The sequence below is a fragment of the Equus caballus genome, chromosome 28 (assembly GCF_041296265.1).
Source record: "Equus caballus isolate H_3958 breed thoroughbred chromosome 28, TB-T2T, whole genome shotgun sequence".
NCBI lineage: Eukaryota > Metazoa > Chordata > Mammalia > Perissodactyla > Equidae > Equus > Equus caballus.
Genome location: NC_091711.1, coordinates 10343106 through 10362051, shown reverse-complemented (window position 1 = coordinate 10362051; position 18946 = coordinate 10343106). Strand labels below are relative to the sequence as shown.

At 43.7% G+C, this 18946-nt stretch overlaps 1 protein-coding gene across 2 annotated transcripts in view; it reads left to right on the top strand.

Annotated features, from left to right (window-relative positions):
* Positions 1 to 15792, top strand: part of E2F7 (E2F transcription factor 7) — a 38356-nt gene extending 22564 nt beyond the window's left edge. The window contains exons 8-14 of one of the 2 annotated variants that reach the window (XM_070253617.1): positions 4425 to 4610; positions 5222 to 5294; positions 7386 to 7566; positions 7693 to 7890; positions 9314 to 9551; positions 11106 to 11527; positions 12872 to 15792. In XM_070253617.1, the coding sequence (XP_070109718.1) occupies positions 4425 to 4610; positions 5222 to 5294; positions 7386 to 7566; positions 7693 to 7890; positions 9314 to 9551; positions 11106 to 11527; positions 12872 to 13042 (1469 nt within the window). In that variant the 3' untranslated portion in view covers positions 13043 to 15792. Of the gene's footprint in view, positions 1 to 4424; positions 4611 to 5221; positions 5295 to 7385; positions 7891 to 9313; positions 9552 to 11105; positions 11528 to 12871 lie in introns of both variants that reach the window. The other variant, XM_001489175.5, reaches the window with a different exon arrangement.
* Positions 15793 to 18946: the final 3154 nt, after the last annotated feature.

Sequence of the window (18946 nt, the reverse complement as noted above, 5' to 3'; positions counted from 1 at the left end):
GGTTGTGTATTCATCAGTTGACGAAATTTTGTGACCAGAGGCTCTCAGGAACCTAACCCTGTATTTCCTCAGGGAGCACTGGTTCAGTATTTGCTATTTCGGTGATCGTAGTGACCTTATACAGCGTAGCTACCATGAATAACCAGAATCGACTGTTTATCAGGCTTCTTTCCCTCAGTATAATTATTTTGACATTACTCATGTTGTAGAATGTATCAATTCCTTTTTATTGATGAGCATCCCATTGTATAGATATATCATTCTTTGTTCATTTACTTGTTGATAAACATTTGGATTATTTCCAATTTTGGACTATTGTAAATAAAGCTACAATGAGTGTTCACACACAAGTCTTTAAATGGTAGAATTCACCAGTGAAGCCATGTGGGCCTACAGTTTTCTAAGTGAGAAGATTTTAACAACAGATTCAAGTAGCTGTAGGGCCATTCAGTTTATCTCTGTTAGTTCCTTTCTTCCACTTTGAGTTCAGTTTGCTCTTTTTTTAGTTTCTTATGGTAGAAGTGGAGGTCATTAATTTGAGAACTTTCTTCTTTTCTAATAGACATTTTGTGCTATAAATTTCCTTCAGAGTACTGCTTTATGTCTATCCCACAAATTTGGATATGTGTGTTTTCATTGTCTTCCAATTTAAAATATTTTTCAATTTGCCTTTTGATTTCTTTTTTTATCGACAAGTTACTTAGATGTATGTTACATAGTTTCCAGATAGTCTGGGATTTTCCAGATACCTCTTTCTTACTAATTTCTAATTTCGTTCTATGTAGGCAGAGAACATACTTTGTATAACTTGAATCCTTTTAAATTTATTGAGGCGTGTGTTTTGATACAGATATGCTTTATCTTGGTAAATACTCCATGTGCATTAAAAAGAATGTACATTCTGCTTTGTTGGATGGAATGTTCTATAAATGACAACTAGATCAGATTGGTTGATAGTGTTGGCTGAATCGTCTATATCTATTGATTTTATGTTTACTTGTTCTATCAACTATTGATGGAGGAATGTTGAAATCTCTGATTATAATTGCAGATTTGTCTATTTCCGGCAGTTCTGTCAAGTTTTGCTTCGTGTATTTCAAGCTGTCATTAGGTGCATAAACATTTAGGATTGATTGGTGTGTCTTAATGAATCAACCCTTTTATCATTATGAAGTGATCCTCTTTATGCTGATGGTATTCTTTGCACTGAAATTTACTTTACCTGATGATAATATAGTCACTTCAGCTTTCTTTTGATTAGTTAGCATAGTGTGTATTGTTCATCCTTTTACTTTTAAACTATTGGCATCTATATTTAAAATGAGTTTCTGGTAGGCAGTGTAGAGTTGAGGCTTTTAAAAATCTAATCTGAGAATTTCTTCTGTTTAATTGGGTTGTTTAGACCATATACATTTAATATGATTATTGACATATTTGGATTCTAGTCTGTCATCTTGCTCTCTGTTTTAAGTTTGTCTTGTCCGCTCATTGTTTCTTTTTATTCATTTTCTCCTCTCTTTTGGATTTAGTAAGATTTTTTATGCTTTCATTTTACCTCCTTTATTGGCTTATTCGCTATAGCTCTTTGTTGTGTTATTTTAATGGCTGCTTTGGGGTTTAAGTATGCACCTTTAGCTTATCACAGGCTACTTGCAAGTAATATTATGCTACTTATATTGTGTCAGTACCTTACGATACATATTTTCGTTTCTCCCTGCCTGACCTTCCTACTGTTGTCGCCATACATTTTTCTGCTCCATATCTTATAAATCCCACAATGCCTTGTTATTTTTGCTTTAAACAGTTGATTGTGTTTTAAAGAGATTTTAATGAGGGGGGAAAAAAATCTATATTTACCCATGTAGTTAGGATTTCCAGTGCTTGTCATTCCTCTTTGTAGATGCAAGTTTCCATCTGGTATCCTTTTTCTTGGCTTAATGGACTTTCTTTAACATTTCTTGTAGTGCAGGTCTGCCAGTGATGAATTCTTCTAGCTGTTGTATGTCTGAAAATGTCTTTCTTTCGCCTTTCTTTTTGAAAGATATTTCTGCTGGGTAAAGGATTCTAGGTTGATGGTTTGTTCTTTCACCACTTTAAAGGAGTTGCTCCACTGTCTTCTAGCTTGTGTTGTTTCTGACAAGAAATCTACAATCATCCTGTTCTGTGTGTGATGTGTCTTTTTCCTCTGGTTGCTCTAAGATTTTCTTTATGACTGGTTTTAAGCAATTTGCTTATGAGTGCCTTGGTGTACTTTCTTCATGTCTCTTGTACTTGGGTTTATTGAGCTTTTTGGATCTATGTTAAAGTTTTCATCAAATTTGGCAAATTTTCAGCCCTTGTTTCTTCTGTCCTCACCTCTCCTGACGTTGGGAGACTCTAGTTATGCTTATATTTGGCTGCTTGAAGTTGTCCCACAGCCCACTGATGTTTTGTTCATTTCTTTCTCTCTGTTTCGTTTTGAATAGTGGCTGCTGCTATGTCTTCAAGTTCACAGTTTTTTTCTGCAGCATCTAATGTGTCATTAATCTCATCCACATTGTGCTTCATCTCCAACACAGTAGTTTTTATTTGCAAGAAGTATGACTTGGGCCTTTATATTTTCCATGTCCCTACTTAACATGGTCAGTCTTTGCTCTAGTTTCTTGAATTTATGGAATACAACTAGAATATCTATTTTAATCTGCTCATCTACTAATTCTATCATCTGTGTCACTTTTGGGACCATTTCAATTGATTTTCTTCCTTGCTATGGGTTGTATTTCCCTGCTTCTTTGTGTACCTGACAATTTGGAATCGTATGCCAGACACTGAGAATGACATATTGCTAGATGGCAGACGTTTTGTATTCCTAAGAATGTCCTTGAGCTTTGTTCTGGGATGCAGTGCAGTTCCTTGGGAACAGTGATCCTTTCAGGTCTTGCTTTTGAGCTTCAGTAGGCGGGACCCTATCAGCATTTAGTCCTGAGTACATTGCCCCACTACTGAGGCAACACCTTTTTATTTAGTATTCTAGCCAATGACCATGAATTATGAGATTTTTCCACTCTGGCTATTGGCCACAGGCACTGTTCCCAGCCCTTTGTGAGCTGCAGACACCATTCCCTCTTCTCCTTTGGAGTGGTTCTTTCCCTGGCCTTGGGTAGTTTTTTCTCATGGTGAGTATTCCACTCAGTCCTCGAGGGGGCCCTCTGCACATCTCCGGCATTCTCTTTCTGTCAGGCTCCTCTCTCCAGTGCCCCGCAAACTCCGGCTGCCTTGGCTTTCCTGGACTCCCAACTCCATCCTCAACTTGGGGAGACTTCCACGTTCTGTCCAGGTCCCTTCCTCTGCACACACCCTGGAAACGTTCTCCAGGCAGTAAGCTGAGCAGTCATAGAGCTCACCTCATTTGATTCCTGTCTCTTAGAGATCACTGTCCTTTATGTCCTGATGTCCAACGTCTTGACAGCCATTGTTTTATATTTTTTGTCCAATTTTTTTTTCAGGGTAGATATGATCCCTGTTACTGTGTTGACCCATTTTCTTCATTTTAATTCTGTAATTTCTGGTTTTCTGAAGAGAACATTTATTGGGTTTTTGTTATGAGAAAATGAAAACCATATAGATGATTTTCTCTTTCAATCTTTGTGTGTTTTAGAAAATGTAAATCCAGCTGGGCCTTTCAGTTTATTAAATCAGTCTCATAATTAAAATGTGCATCCTTTGAACTTAGAAAAAGATAGCACGGAAGAACAGGGTAGGAATGACTGTCTGAGCAACAGGAACTATTCCTATATGGAAACACAGGCTGATTCTATATAGAAAGTTCTGTCCCGACTTCACACAGGCTCTGTAAGCATAAAGTGGGCCTCCAGGCCCAGCCTTCTGTTTTCTTCACTGTTCTGCAGCATTTCAACCATGAGGTTTCTGCTGACCTTATTCCTTTGGTCACTTAGTAACTGAGCCTTCTACTGCATAAGACAGAAGTAATAAAGCATAATAGAAAGTAGAGATTCTCATTACCCTAGAGCTATGGCATAAGAGACTGATCTCAATTAGTGTTAAAATCTCAAAATACGCACGGTGGGCTGAGTATGGGTTCTCCTTTGATATCTCTGCCCAAAGAAAGCATCTGAAATGTCCGATCTGTTCTAATTTGGGTTGAAGAACATCTTGCTCTACTTTTGTTGTAGTTCAGTTAATTTTAGAATATGTATGGATTCAGTCTCACTTTATACTCACCCACGAACTTTTAAAAAAAATTAGTACATTGAAAGAAATTGGGGCTTGAGACAAGGCTCATGAAATCCCTTTGATTGTCTTAGTTTTTAATTTATAGGGTAGCTCCATTACAATTATAAGCTCTCAAAGGCATATCTTAAAAGGCTAAAATTATCCTGAATTATAGCTGTGTAACAACCCTACCAATTCTCTCGTTTGTTTAGATGAAGAACGAGGGGATGTTTCTGCATCTGTCTTACCAGAATTGAAAAGAGAAACATACGGCCAGACTCAAGTCTGTGCAAAACAGAGACTGGCCCGACATGGTTCTTTTAACACAGTGCAGGCTTCTGAGAGGATCTGGAGGAAGGCGGACTCGGAGCCCAGCAGCCCTTGCAGAGAAGCACAAGGTGACTGCCTTTACTGAAACTGCGGGGTCTGTCAGTCACCATGCAGTTGTAGCCCTGCCCTTGCAATGAGCTCACTCTCTAGCCCCCACCTGTTTTCTCACTTACCTGAAATTGATCCCAGTCAGACTTGAAGATCAATTGCTTTGTCACGCTTGGCCTGTTGGATGCATCTCAGAAATTCATTGGACTTACAAAGCAACACTTGTTTTGTTTGTTTATTAATTCTTGATGAGACCTGAATTCACCATTAACAGCTAACTTCTGGAAATTTCTCTCTTTGAATCAAAACCAGAATGGATTTGGGGCTGGCCCGGTGGCATAGTGGTTAAGTTCATGTGCTCTGCTTTGGTAGCCTGGGGTTCACAGGTTTGGATCCCAGGCGTGGACCTAGCACCGCTCATCAGGCCATGCTGTGGCAGCATCCCACATAACATAGAGGAAGATTGACACAGATGTTAGCTCAGCAACAATCTTCCTCACAAAAAATTTTTAAAAAACAGAATGGATTTGAGATAGTCTTATAATCCCAGAGCTGTGAATAAGGAACCATGCTGTATATAATTGGTGTGTATACTTTGCTATTTTGGTTAGAACTTCATTGTTCTTTTCAGGATCAGATGGCTACTCCTTAGAAATTGGAAGTCTGGCAGCTGTTTACCGACAGAAAATAGAAGACAATTCACAGTAAGTCTTTAAAAACTCCAAGTGTATTCTTATCTATTTCCTAATGTTAACTTTGACTGAATTGAAATGCCACCCATCAAAAGCTAAATTTTGGCAATCTTGCTCGTAAGTCAGCCGTTTGTTTATTAAGAATGTTATCAGTTTCCCCTCTGTGCCCAACACTGTGCAGGATGTAGCGTCAGGGACACAAAAGTATAAAAATTTATCCCCTAAACTATGAAAGCTTATAGGAAAGAAAACAAAAAGACAAATAACACTGAAAAAAGACAATTCCCTCCTAACGTGGCCTGAGAAATGATGCATCGTAGTCCCACAAATCACTGTGCTGTCATCGTGGTGACTTTGCTTATGGATATGAACTCATTTCATCTCAACAGCAGTCTTTTGAGGTTGGGACTGTTATCCTCCATTTACAGAGAGAAAACTGAAACCCAGAGAGCTTAAGTAACTTACCTAAGGTCACAATGCTAATGAGTGACAGAGGGGATTCAAACCCAGGCCATCTGACTCCAATTTTGGGCCTAATTTTGAAGGAAATCACATGCTACCAGAGGAAACAGAGGAAATGCTGAAGAGGAAACAAGAGAGGCTTTAATGACAGATGTGGGAAGAAACAGATTGAGAGGCAGGCTCAGGGAGTGGGGCCCAATAAGCTGATGAGTTTAGCTATAATGATTTGTCCAAATAGGACAGTAAAAGGAAATATCATTCATAAGAAGAGCTTGGGGTGTTGGAGGTAAATAGGTCAAGTTGGCAAAAAGCTTTGAAACCCAGGTTGAAAAGTGTGGATTCATCAGACAGACGGGACGGAACTATTGCAGATTCACGGGAGACGCCCAGCTGGCTGCGTCAAGCAGGTGGATGGGAGGTAGAGAAGGGCTCCAGATGAGCGGGTCACGGAGCGGAGCAGTGGCAGTCCTTCTGGTCTGCTGTGGTGAGGTCTGAGCCACGTGGGCTGAAGATGGAAATCAGTGTAAGACAGTGAGCCAGCAAACTCACCAGAGTAGAAAGAGGCAGCACAGAGAACGCCTGGGTTTCAGGTGATGGGGTATGGTTGGTGGAGATGGGGAGTTTGAAGGTGGAGGCCAGAGGTAGGGCCCTGGGTGCTGTGCTCAGTGTGGGCGTGTTGAGTTTCTGAGAGCCAAGTTGTGGCGATCCTCTTCTGAGTGGCCGTGGTTGAGAAAGTCACTCATCGCCGCAGCCCCGTGGACAAGACTGTGGGCAAAATAGGCCGCAGCGATTCCATCAGAAAGGTGGAGAGAAATCCCTGTCCTCTGTTTACTGTTCTTAAAGGAATTAGAAAAGGATTTTCTTCATTTAGTTTCAAAAATATACTAAAAATATGTTTTTAAACGGTACTTGGAAATTTTTCTGTGTAGAAGGACCAGACATTGTTTATAATCTCACATATTGATGAGGCTTAATTTTGAATGTATGCTGCCCAGAAATTCTGTAGTGATACTGAGCAGAATGGGACAAGAATGACAGAAAATAATAATTTTGTAGATGTTTATTTCCTCACTCACTGCCCACTTCATTTATCTCACCATGGATTTGAGACCAACTAGATGCGTCCTTTAAATGAAAGTTGGGTCCAGTCTCTGTCGCCCACCCAGGCCCTCCCGGGTGACTGAGTGTGAGGCCCAGCTGGTGCCCTTCGGCAGGTGGCTTAGCCTCTGAGCTTCAGTGTTCCCTCCTGGAAAGCTAGCGGGGGAAGGATGAGAGCATCTATAATCATTGTGGCCTTATGCTGATTATTAGCGTCTGAATGCCTGGTTAGGAGTACATGCCGGGTAACTGGTAACTATGAGGTGTGGAAGAGGGAGGGAGGAGCCAGCATTAGCTCCTACCTGAGACCCACAAGAGCACACCCACCTCGGCTCCCCTCCCCGTCCCTAACCGTCCGTCAGGTTATATCTGGGCATCTGCCTCTGGGGTCAGCCAGTCTGTGCTCAGCAGTGCGCTTTCCTGTCTGCCTGAACGGTGTCGTCTCGCTCCACTCTGACACATCCCTCTTTAGGAAAGCGACGAGTCAGGAGTTGGTAGAAGGTGGTAACTTGATGGTGCCCATTACGTTCCTTTTTATTCCAGGGCGAAAGCCTGTGCCAGTAAGAGAGTGACGCCTCCATCAAGCAGCCTGGACCCTGCTGCCCCTTCCCCCGTCCTCTCTGCTGACTCAGAATATGGTGTGACTCCTTTGGCCCACCAAGTATTTTCTGTGGCTCACACGGACTTGCAGCCCTTCTCCATGCAGAACGGTCCGAATGGCCAAGTAGGTGTTGTCTCACGGGCTCCAGCAGCCTCAGACGTAGAGAGCCTGCAGCCAGCCCTGCTGGCCGGCCAGCCCTTGGTGTACGTGCCCTCCACCTCACTGTTCATGCTGTACGGGCGCCTGCAGGAGCAACTGTCCCCTGGGTCCAGGGCCACGTCTGAGAGGGACAGCAGAAGCTCGGAAGTCACAGCAGCAGAGCAGTCATCCACACCCTCCGTTCAGAAGCGCCTCAGTGAGGAGCGGAAGCCCCAGGAGGAGGAGCCGGCCACTAAAAGACAAAGTAGAGACTACGAAGACGGCCCGCTGTCCCTTGTCATCCCCAAGGTAACGGAGTTGAGGTGGTCGTGCTCAGTGACGCCATTAACCCAGAGCTTCTTCCTAGTAAAGACACAGATACTGGGGCTGGAATATGAGGTATTTCACGTGTCACTTGAATAATTAAGCCAGGGACTGGCTCTCCCAAAAGATCTTGCCATAAAGTAGTACTGTAAGAAAAGTAAGTGATTTTTGTAAAAGCCATATTTTGCATAAAATGCTAAAAAGTATAAAGGAAAAAAACCTTACCCATAATCCCACCAGAGAGACAATCACTGTTAACATATTTGTATATTTCGTCTCTGTCTTTTTGCTGTGCAGCCGGCCCTCGGAATCCGTGGGTTCCACATCCAGCGTCAGCCAACCGCGGATGAAAGGCCTGCAGTGGTTGCGTCTGTACTGAACATGTACAGACATTTTTATTGTCATTGTTCCCTAAACAATGCAGTGTAACAACTATTTACATGGCATTTACATTGCATTGGGTATTATGAGTAATCTGGCGATGATTTAAAGTATGGAGAGGATGTGTGTAGGTTATATGCAAATACTGTGCTATTTTATGTAAGGGACTCGAGCATCCCCGGATGTGGGTATTCACAGGGCCTGGAACCATCCCCTGCAGATACCGAGGGGCGACTATATTTTTTTTGAACAAATTGAGATCACTGAAATAATCATGTTAATCGAGGGTGCGCCTAAGTTCCAGAGGCAGGAATGTGGGTGCTTCTGGCTTTCAGGGTCTGTATCAGTTCTTGTCGCTGCTCTCAGAGATCCTGTTTCCCTAACTACAAAATGAAAAGACCAAAAAGTGGGCTGTCCTCATCTCCCACTCAGTGGCCATTCGGAGGTTCGTAAGATATGGCCTGTAAAGCTCACAGAGAGCAGAAGCACTGTCATGACAGCCGTTTGTGGTAGGTCAGCCAGGACTCTTCATGGAAATCAGTCTGTTCATTAAGACCCTTTCTCCTCTCTTCCTTTCTCCTGCCAGACTGAGTTTTTCTAGTTTTGTATGTAGCCTGGGGTTGCAGAACAGAAGTGAAGGACTGGCTGGCATATGTCTTAGATAACCAGGACGGCTTTGGGCCAGCCCCACAGTTCTTATCAGGCCCCTCAGAGACCGCAGCATCAACCCCTTTACGTGTTAGCAGCTCAGAAATTGATTTCACAGCCTAACCACCGTGGCCAGTTTTCCGTTATTCAAATCCCCATCATCCCTCTGCTTGAGCCTCCCAGGCCTGCAGAAGCACACGACGTGACACTGAGTTTCAGACCATGCCCATGAGCACGACTGAAGCGCTGGCACGCGGTCGGTGGTGCACAGCTGTGTTTGCCCTTTCTGTTTGTGTGAGCTATTTTGAGGAAGCTGTCATTAAGATCTACTGCTGGGATTTTGACTTGCTCTTCTGGTTCCTGGTTTGGTTGTGCTTAGAAACCCTCGGATTCCACAGACATGGCCCCCCCCGAGACCGTGGGTGACGGGGGGTCCGCGTCCCTCGACGACCTCCCCAGGAATGGTGAACGCCCTGCTGCAGAGGCGCTTTCGGGAAGGGCTCCTTCCGCATGGGGGAACCCGTCAGGGCGTACGGAGACTGAGAAGCCTTCAGAGGAGAAGGACAGCCCCACAGAGCCCCCGCTGCTGCAGTACGTGTGCGTGCAGTCGCCAGCCGGTAAGGGTGCTGTCGCGCCCGAGTCCCCTGGGGAGTCTAGATTTTAAAATTCCTGTCCAGTCGCCTGACCCACTTGGTTCACTGATGACTGCTGGGAGTCGTTTTACCCTTCACCCCGTGTTTTCTGCATCCGTGAAATGAAGGTCGAGGCTGCTTCCACTTTCACCAACCTCAGAATCATGGGAAAGTTATTAGGGCAGGTGATTTTTTTAAAATGCATTAAACTTTATTTGGTAAAAGGCACAACAAATTCAAAAGATGATTCAGTTTTTATAATTCAGCTGAATATGGCATTGGTTCAGTTTAACAATACAAACCTCTTGGCCACCGTGTGCAGCTAGTGTGCGATCTCGTGAATACCCAGAAGTACGGGCATGTCCCCGTGGGCGAGAGCCAGCTCTGGAGCGAGAGGCTGGACGGTGAAACCACTTGATATCTGCATGAACTTAAGACAAGACTCTTCACAAGCCATCCTCACAGCAATCATAGGAGCACCTGCTTCACGGGGTGCTGTGAGAATCGAATTAAATTTAATAAGAGAACGCACCTAAAGCACTTAGAATAATAGTGCCTGACGCTTATGAGACGCAATAAATGCTGGTACTATTTTGAAATAAAACTGAAATATAACAGATACCTAATTTTTAAGATCCACACTTGTCCATGAAGCTACTCCTGATGCAAAGAGACTTAAATTGATTTTCCTTGGTTCCTTGTTTGCTTCACAGGTTAGGTAGGTATTTGTTATTATTCACTTACTTATCTAGAAAACATTCTCCTTTAGCAGATATTTTTGAGGGTTCAATGTAAACGTAATACTCGGTGTTGCGGATACACTGATGAATAAAAACAGACTCCGCCCCTGCTGAATGACGCTTGCAGCCCCACACGGCGAATGTTGGCCTTCTGGGCCCTGGACCCGTTGACACTGTGGAAGGCCATGGAGTCCTTCTCAGGGTGTTTGCAAATGCATAGAATTAAATACATAGGATTGAGGCCAATTATGTTGAAATACAGTTAGAAAAAATAATTTTTTAAATTACAGTAATAAAAAGATCTGACAGCAAGTCCAGGACACCCATAATTTCAAAGTTGTGCTGAGCTTAACAGTCTCTTAAGAAGTCTGCCATAGCTGTCAGGTTCTGTGAACACGTCTGTGCTTTTTAGGGACAGTCAAGGCACTGTTAATGCTGTTGTGACTTGTGGCCTGTGAGCTTAATTGAGGGAAGTATAAATCTCGGAAGTTCATAAATAAAGATATAATTTTTCCCATGCAAGTTCACTTTCCTCCTCAATTGGGGTTCAGTGGAGCTCAGGTTCATAAACCCTTTCAGGAGACAGGACATCCACCAAGTTACCACACAGGTAAATGTGGGGTTTCAGTCGTGGCCACTCTGCGATGAGGCAGTGTGGGGCTGGAGAGCACAGGGGTCGTGACGTGCCCAGTGGGGGCTGGTTTATTGTGGGCCGCTACCTGAAGGGCCATGAGGGATGTGAGCTTGAATGGTATGGTCACGTTGTGTTGACTTTCACCTTGTTCTGCTTGTGTTTCAGGATTAAATGGTTTCAGTGTGCTCTTCTCTGGCAGTCAGATCCTCCATGCTGTGGGACCCTCTTCAGGTCAGCTGTCGTCCCTCAGTGTCCCTTGCATGGTCTTACCACCTCCAGCACTGGGCTCTTTTCCTGTTCTCTATTCTCCCCCAATGCCCAGGCCACTGTCCTCTGCCCCTGGTGCTCTCCCAAACTCAGGACCTGTGAATTTGGGCCTGTCTGGCCTCGGATCAGCAGCTCACCTTCTCATCGGCCCTGCGGCCATGCTTAATCCAAAATCATCGACTCTCAGCTCCACAGACCCTCAGCTGCAGGGTCCGCTTTCACTTAACCTGAGTCCCGTGATGTCGAGAGCACACGCCATCATCCAGCCTGAGTCGCCCGCTTGTGGGGGACATCCAGTCTCCGCAGTCCAACTACAGCAGGTGAGCGCTGGCGTTTCATTTCGACTCAGCACAGGGCCCATGGCTCTGAGATGAGTGTGCCTGCGTTAATTAGCTCCGATTGCAGTCCCGTGACCGTAGGACGGGGGCTCTCCGTCAGGTTCTACCCAGCTTCCACCGGAGACCCAGCGTTGTCTGCTTACTTAGAAAGCACAGTCTTAAGGCGGCAGACCCTGTGCTTGAAGGATAAAAACATTTTTGAGTTGTCAATTTGTTTCTTAAAATTAGAGTGACTTATTTTAGGCATAAGTCAGGGGGATTTTTGATGAATGCCGAATGTTCAGATGATTTCTCCAAGCTTTCGTTTCATTAGCTCAATAAAGGAGACCACTCTGAATTTTAATTGTCCAGCTATAGAAACAGCCAAGGGAAATAGAAGTCTTGATACTACCACAAAGACTTTTAGCATTTGTCATTTCTTAAAATGCAGTGTTTAGGAGGGAATGGAGATATATATGTTCAAATGAAATATATGCAAATGTACGTATATGAATGTATATAGTCAATATAAATTAATCAGTATTGTCTTTCCCCCCCCCCCCCCAAACTCTATTTGTAGTTCAGTCAGTCAATATTTATTGAATTTCTATTAGGCATTAGGCATTGTTCAAAGTGATTACTTCTCTCCCAGAGAAAAAGTAGTCTGTGGCCAAAAGTATTTTAGACAAGTTTACTCAGAGGCCCAGAAGTTTGCTAGACACCGAAATAAACATGTTAGGTTTTAAGCAAAGTGGTTGTAACATGGCACATGCTTTTTGATCACTAGTTATGTGCTAGCCACTGACCTAGGCAGTGAGGATGTAACAGTAAGCAGGATGATGCTCCCTGCCCTTTTGGGGCACATTAAGGGGATAAATACTTAACATTTAACTTGAGAGGATAAATATTAGCAAGTAAACCAAAAAAGCCAAGACACATACACTGACTGTTTGCCTGGCATGGTCTAAAGTGCTTTATAAATATTAACTCATTTCCTTCCTACAACCCTGTGAAGGCGCTCTGTATCACCCCATTGTGTGGATGTCCCGCACTGAGGGACACACGGTTAGGTAACCTTCCTGAGGCCACACAGCCAGCGGGGGCGGGTGTCAGTGCCACACTCGGAACCTCTTTGCGAGGCTGCCTTTCTGCACACGGAATAAATGAGTTAATCTCCAGTCATGATAAGTGTTGTGCAGGAGAGAAGTCAGATGAGTGTGACAAAAGCAGAGGGGAGAATGCCTGCATCAGGGTCTCAATGACACAGTCAAGAAAGGGCTTCCACGTCAGAGATGGAGGGCAGTTTCTTTTCACTTCTGCTTTTCCTTACCCCTTTTTCGTTTTCAGTCACCAGCTCCGGTGACCCCCAAGAGCATCCGACGCACACATCGGGAGACATTTTTCAAGACACCTGGCAGCCTCGGAGACCCTGTCCTTAGGAGAAGAGAAAGGAACCAGTCACGAAACACCAGCTCGGCACAGAGGAGACTTGAAATCCCAAGCAGTGGGGCTGACTAAGTGACACTTTGCCAGGCAGGGTGGGAACAGACCACCTGAATTTCCTCGTGTATTGATCACATCCTGATGCTGAACGGAAAGCAGAATGCAGACCATCAGTCTTCAGCACGCATCCTTCCTCTCTTCCACCCGTGGTTCTGATGTTAACTTCCCATCATCGTGAATCATCTATTTTCCTGAAAGTAATTGTTACTAATTGTGCATTTGATACCAGAGTCCGGACTCTGTACCTGATGTCACCATGACAGCGCCGACTGACTTTAGTGGTTTCAATTCAAGAATCCTCTTATTGCTGGGAGTCGACCTGAACAGGCTGTGGGGTCTGGTGGTTTTTCTAAAGGGGGGGCCTGTCTAGCACTTACCTGGGGTGAGCATTCTTGCCACGTGTTTGCCCTCGCCCTGAGGAGATCTGTGGTGAGAGAAGCTTCTTTCTGCAGTTTTAAAAAAGCTACTGCTTCCTTAGGCTTCACCGGGAAGCCAGCGTCAGTTGTGAATCCTATGGTATTATTTATTTTGTTCCTGAAATGGGATTTAGTGCAAAAAGTTTACAACTACAGCAAAACACATGTTTTTCAGGGTATGACGACTTGAATGTTTCTACTTTTTTTGTATGATTTGCCCTGCACTTATTTTACAGCCTAGGAAAAATGTGGATAAATGTATATACATGACAGAACGTCAAGACCAAAATAACTGTGAAAGACACACCTGCTCTGATGAACTGTGCTGACCTCTCTGGGCCTGAGAACCAAGATGAACTTGGCAGCCTGACAGCTGCTTCTCGAATAGCTGTGTGAAGGACGAGGTTTTACTGTTCCTTTGTAGAAGTCCTACCGTGCTCACTTGCCGTCACCACCTGCCCCTGTGGTTTTATATTTAAATGTTGACTGTAGAGTGTCAGATATGGGTGCCTTCTAATAATTGCTGTTTATTGAATAAATCAGGAAAGTGGAAAGTAATTATATGGAAAATTGGAACCTGGATGGGACCTTTTGATAGAATTCTGAAGAGTAACGATGTAGAAATTGATAGAGGACAATAGGTGATTCTTTTATTTTTTTCCTTTACTTTTTTTCTGCATGTTTGGAAGGGCAAGAGGGAAAATGGACACATTATGTTCAGTATTCAAACCAGAGTTATTTTTCAGAGTACTTCTGACAAATAAGAATGCTGAGTGCAGGGGTTCATTGTTCTCGTGCGAATGCAGTATCCCTTTGTTACATCATATTACTTTAGGTTTCATTAAGTAGCCAAGCTAGATCTTGTTTTCCTGGATTTATGGATATTCACCTCATTCTTGTCTCTTCAGAGTAAACGCCTTTCTCCCTCCACCGTCCCTCCCTCCACCCTTCCTTCCTTTCTTTGTTCCTTTCTCTTTTCCTAAACTTCTATCTTAGATTTGGATTCTTGGTGTAGGGTTTTATTTTATTCTTATTTTTGGACCCAATAAAATATTATATGAAAGAATAAAAATATTAATTTAAGAGACTCTGGGAGTCTCAGTAAAGTAGCTTTATATTAACTACAGGATAATATTAGCCTTATTACCCCCACGAGATTTTTGAAAACTTCAGGTAGGTAGTCAGATTAAATAAATTTGCTATTATATAAAATTTTTTATCAACACTAAACTTTTAAAGTTTACAAGATTTTTTTTTTCCCTTTTTCAGTCTTCTCTAGAGTTAAACAGATAAAAACATGGTTCTGATCATCAACAATTGCATGGTAATGATTACCCCAAACTAGTATGATAGGTTCCCCATCAAGACGTAACAATCTGCCTTTTCCAGGTAGGCTACAGCCATGCAGCGTATAGGCCTGCCCAGGGGATGTGGGTTTTCAGTATGCCACGCTCAAGACCTTCCACAAAGTACTCCCACTTGAGAGGTGTGCATTTAGATGAAAGCAAACTGATACGCCCTTCCTGTTCTTGGATGCTCGCCACTTACTACTTTAACTTCTTTTTCATCTTTTTTTATTCTGTTCATGATATGACTACATAAACCTCAGAGAATTCACGGTTCTTGAGGAGTGTTAAGAAGCAGCCCCATAGAGGAGACCATTATGACTGTGACATACTTAGCAGTAGAAAACTAAGAACAAACTCCTTCTGTGCTCAGTACCCACCTCTTAATGTGGCTTTGTGATACATAAAGATGAAATAATAATGCAGTGGTTGCTCCTGTCAGGACGCGAGTGTGTTTCTTACAGAGCAACTGGCGGTAGTGACGCTGCTGAGCTGCACGTGGGTATTTGCGTGCGTGAAGAAGCTGTAGCCAGCCTGAGTCGATCATTGTGTAAATTAGTAAAAGGAAAAACCCATTGTTGGCGATCCTGCAGCTTTTGAGTTGGCACTGAGGAAGGTGTGTGCCCTACACTGTCCAGGGTTTGTGAAACCCTTTCATTCTGGTACAAGAGTTGGGGGTATAACTTTTATACTTGAATCTACCTACCAAGTTTACATTTCTCAGTTCCTTTTTATAAGGTGCTATTTCTGTATTTAAATACCTTTTTTTTTTCCATGTAAAGCTGCTTTCTGCTTCTCTTATTGCACTGCTAGTTTTACGTAGGTATTAATTTTATTGCTGCATACTGCTTTTTTCCTGTTATTTAGTTCTTTTTTTTCCTAACAGCTATATTATCTATAGCTGTCTACTTGTAACTTTACTACATGTAAACTGATTTTTTTCTTTTAGAAAAATCTTAAGCTTTATAAATAGTAATAAAAACGAATTCATTTAATAAGACGCAGGCCGTGTTCGTTGGTGGACTCTCTCTGTGTGCCATTTTCAGTAAAACCCTAACAGGTGCAGCACAGCCAGCCAGACCCTCATAAGCCCAAATCAGATCTCCGCTGAGACCTCCGGGTGGTTCCCAGATGCCAGCCCTGTATCCGCATCACGTGGGAGCTTGGGAGGGTTGAGGGCCGTGCTGTTGACCTGCTGATTTCCACCTGAGTGAGAAACTCCTGCGGTTTGCGGCTTCCAGATGATTCTGATACTTATCCAATATAAGAATCACAGGTGAATGCAGACCACCTCCCTGACGTCTCATGCTATCAGCAAGGTGAAACGCCTCTCAGTCTAGCCAATGCCCACCTTTCATTCAAAGCCGGATTCTCTCGTTCACCCTCATTATTTAAAGAACCTCCAAGCAGGCTTGGTCTGGCTTCCCTGGCTCATGCTATCTCCAGGGTCAGTTATGTTGCACTGTTGTCGGTATCCCATGCTAACTTGTGAGGAGTTAGGGAAAACAAGCTTGAAGCTCCAATATCAGGCCTCATGCTTGGTACAGCAGAAGCCCCCAAAACGGTGGTGGAGGAACGGTAGGCCTCTCACAGCAGCGCCGCCCCTTTGCCAGCAGTCAGTTCGATTCAGCCTGTGGCTGCCTTGTTTTATTGTGACCGCTTCCTTCCTACACATCTCTTGTCCCAGTCTCTAGCCTTATTTCTCACAAGACGTGTATAAAATGACCCAGGATAAGTTAGCTTCTACACCTGCACCGCGATCAGGACTACACTAGCATGTATTTAGGGGTATATGACATTATAACAAGATCCTGCTGTACTGCAGGCGTCTGCCAAGATCTCACATGTGTCCCCTCTTGGTCATCTTTAACAGAGTAAACTGTGCATTGGACAAGCAGACGTGTATAAAATGACCCAGGATAAGTTAGCTTCTACACCTGCACCGCGATCAGGACTACACTAGCATGTATTTAGGGGTATATGACATTATAACAAGATCCTGCTGTACTGCAGGCGTCTGCCGAGATCTCACACGTGTCCCCTCTTGGTCATCTTTAACAGAGTAAACTGTGCACTGGACAAGCAGACTTGTGGGGTAATCATGAAAGCAGCTTTGTTTTGCCCCCGAGTGTCCCTGTAAGCCTGGTCGATGGGGGTGACACACCGGCCCTCGGATGAGCGTTAAGTTAGGTGCTGTGGTTTATCTGGTTACTGTAAGAGAACTTCTCAGTCATTTTCAGTTACAAAGACAATCTCAATTCATTGTGTGGAAAGAGCATTTAAAACTTCACCACCTGAGTCACAGGATGAGAGAAGGCGGGCTCCTTTGCCTCTTTGCTAAGCACTTCTCCTTCCTCACGTGCTTGCCTGGACTTCTAGCCCCAGCAAGGTCAAAGCAGGCGGTGGGAGAGGCAAGGGCAGAGGATATCAGGGGGTTAACAGGCACTGCCGTAAGCGGGCTTCTCATACCGCGGGACTGGCCCACGTTTGAGCTGTTTTGCGTGGCCAGTTCTTCAGAGGCCTCAGGTTGGCAACATTTGCCTGAATTTCCTGTGATGCGAGCAGTGCGTTTTCCTCCAGCTGCTCTTCTCTCTCAGAATCTGGTTTTCCCACAGTCCACTCCACACAGACTCTTGGGCGGGATTTAGAACAGTCCAGGCTGGCTCTATCTGCCACAAGCCTGCATCCAGTGCCCTTTGCCCCGATTCTTGGCCAGAAGGCCCAGCCAAACTCCCAGCAGCCTCTCCCTCCCTCCCCTGCCAAAGCTGCTAGCGCCCCCACAACCGCCAGGCGCCCCAGACCAGAGTTACACACCAGAACTCTCTCCAACTTCAGGCAAGAAATGAGGCGAGCAGCACCCTCCCTCCCCTCAGTGGCTCCAGGGAGGCACCACAGCATAACTCTCCAAAGAAATGTCCACAAAACCCATTTCTCCTTCCATTTGCTCAACCCCTTCAAGGCTCTTTCAAGGCCTTATGGGTGAAGGGCTTCCGTGGTCGTGTAACTGGTTAGCGAGCCTCCTGCTCTATCCGTTCTTAGGAATGCAGCGTTTACCATAACTTAGTGTTGCAGCTCACCATTTACATCTGGGTAAAACAGAAGTTTTTGTTGTCCAAGATTTGCGTTTTCCTAGCTGACTGTTATGGCACTTAATATCTCATCCTTATAAAAGTAATTTTTGATAGATATTGATGTGTTTGAAGTGTTAAGATCAGTTTGATTAGTTTGACATCTTTCTGTCCTGAAAATGCTTCTGAAATTAAGAAATCGTACCTAAAGCTAAATTTTCTGGAATTTTCTTCTTTCCGTTCTCTCCGATCTAAATCCTTTTTTGTCAATCGCCCGCTGGCAGCCTTCAGTTTGACTGGCTCTTCTCTCCAAGCCTCCAGTCTTTCCCCAACTGGGCCCTGAAGAGCTCGATTGTTCATAGATATTCAGAGTCAAATAAAGTGGGTAATCCTGGTAAGACAAAATTAAACAGCTAATTTTTTTTACTATAGGATTTATTAGAGATTTAAATTTGCAAGAGGAAATATAGTATATATACAAATTTTTTTAAACAGTTTGATAGCGGGACCACTTTTTTCTTAGAGTATCTTACAAGCATAAAGTTCAGCAGAAGTCACTTTGAGAAGCAATGAATTAATGCACCAAACAACCCTCTGAAACTTCCTTAGCCTTCAGCTTATTCAGATCAGAAACCATAGATGATTTATATCTGTATTCACAATGCCTGCCACAAAATGTGCACCCAGTAAAAACTTGGGAAGAATAGTTGACGGGTGAGTTACCACAGGTAATTTAATAAAAAAAAAAAACTTAGAGAGCTTTTTCACTGCATGATTCTAGGTACATAACAGTTATTAGTTATTGAATAAATAATTGTGGTACAGCTTGCTGGTTTTTTTTTTTTTTTTTTTAGTTTAGAAGAATGGCTTCCACCATGCCACGAATGCTGATAAAATAAATTGAATTGTATCAATCCTGCTTTTACACTTTCAGTGGCATCCTATGCAGCATTTTCCTGTCTCCTTTAGCATGCCTTTCCAGAACTTCCAGGCTCTGGCCCCGACTTACCTTCCCAGCTCTACTAGTTACTGTCTGTTGCCCGTCAGCATTCATTTCCACTCCCCTTATAAGTTCTTTAACAGGGTCTG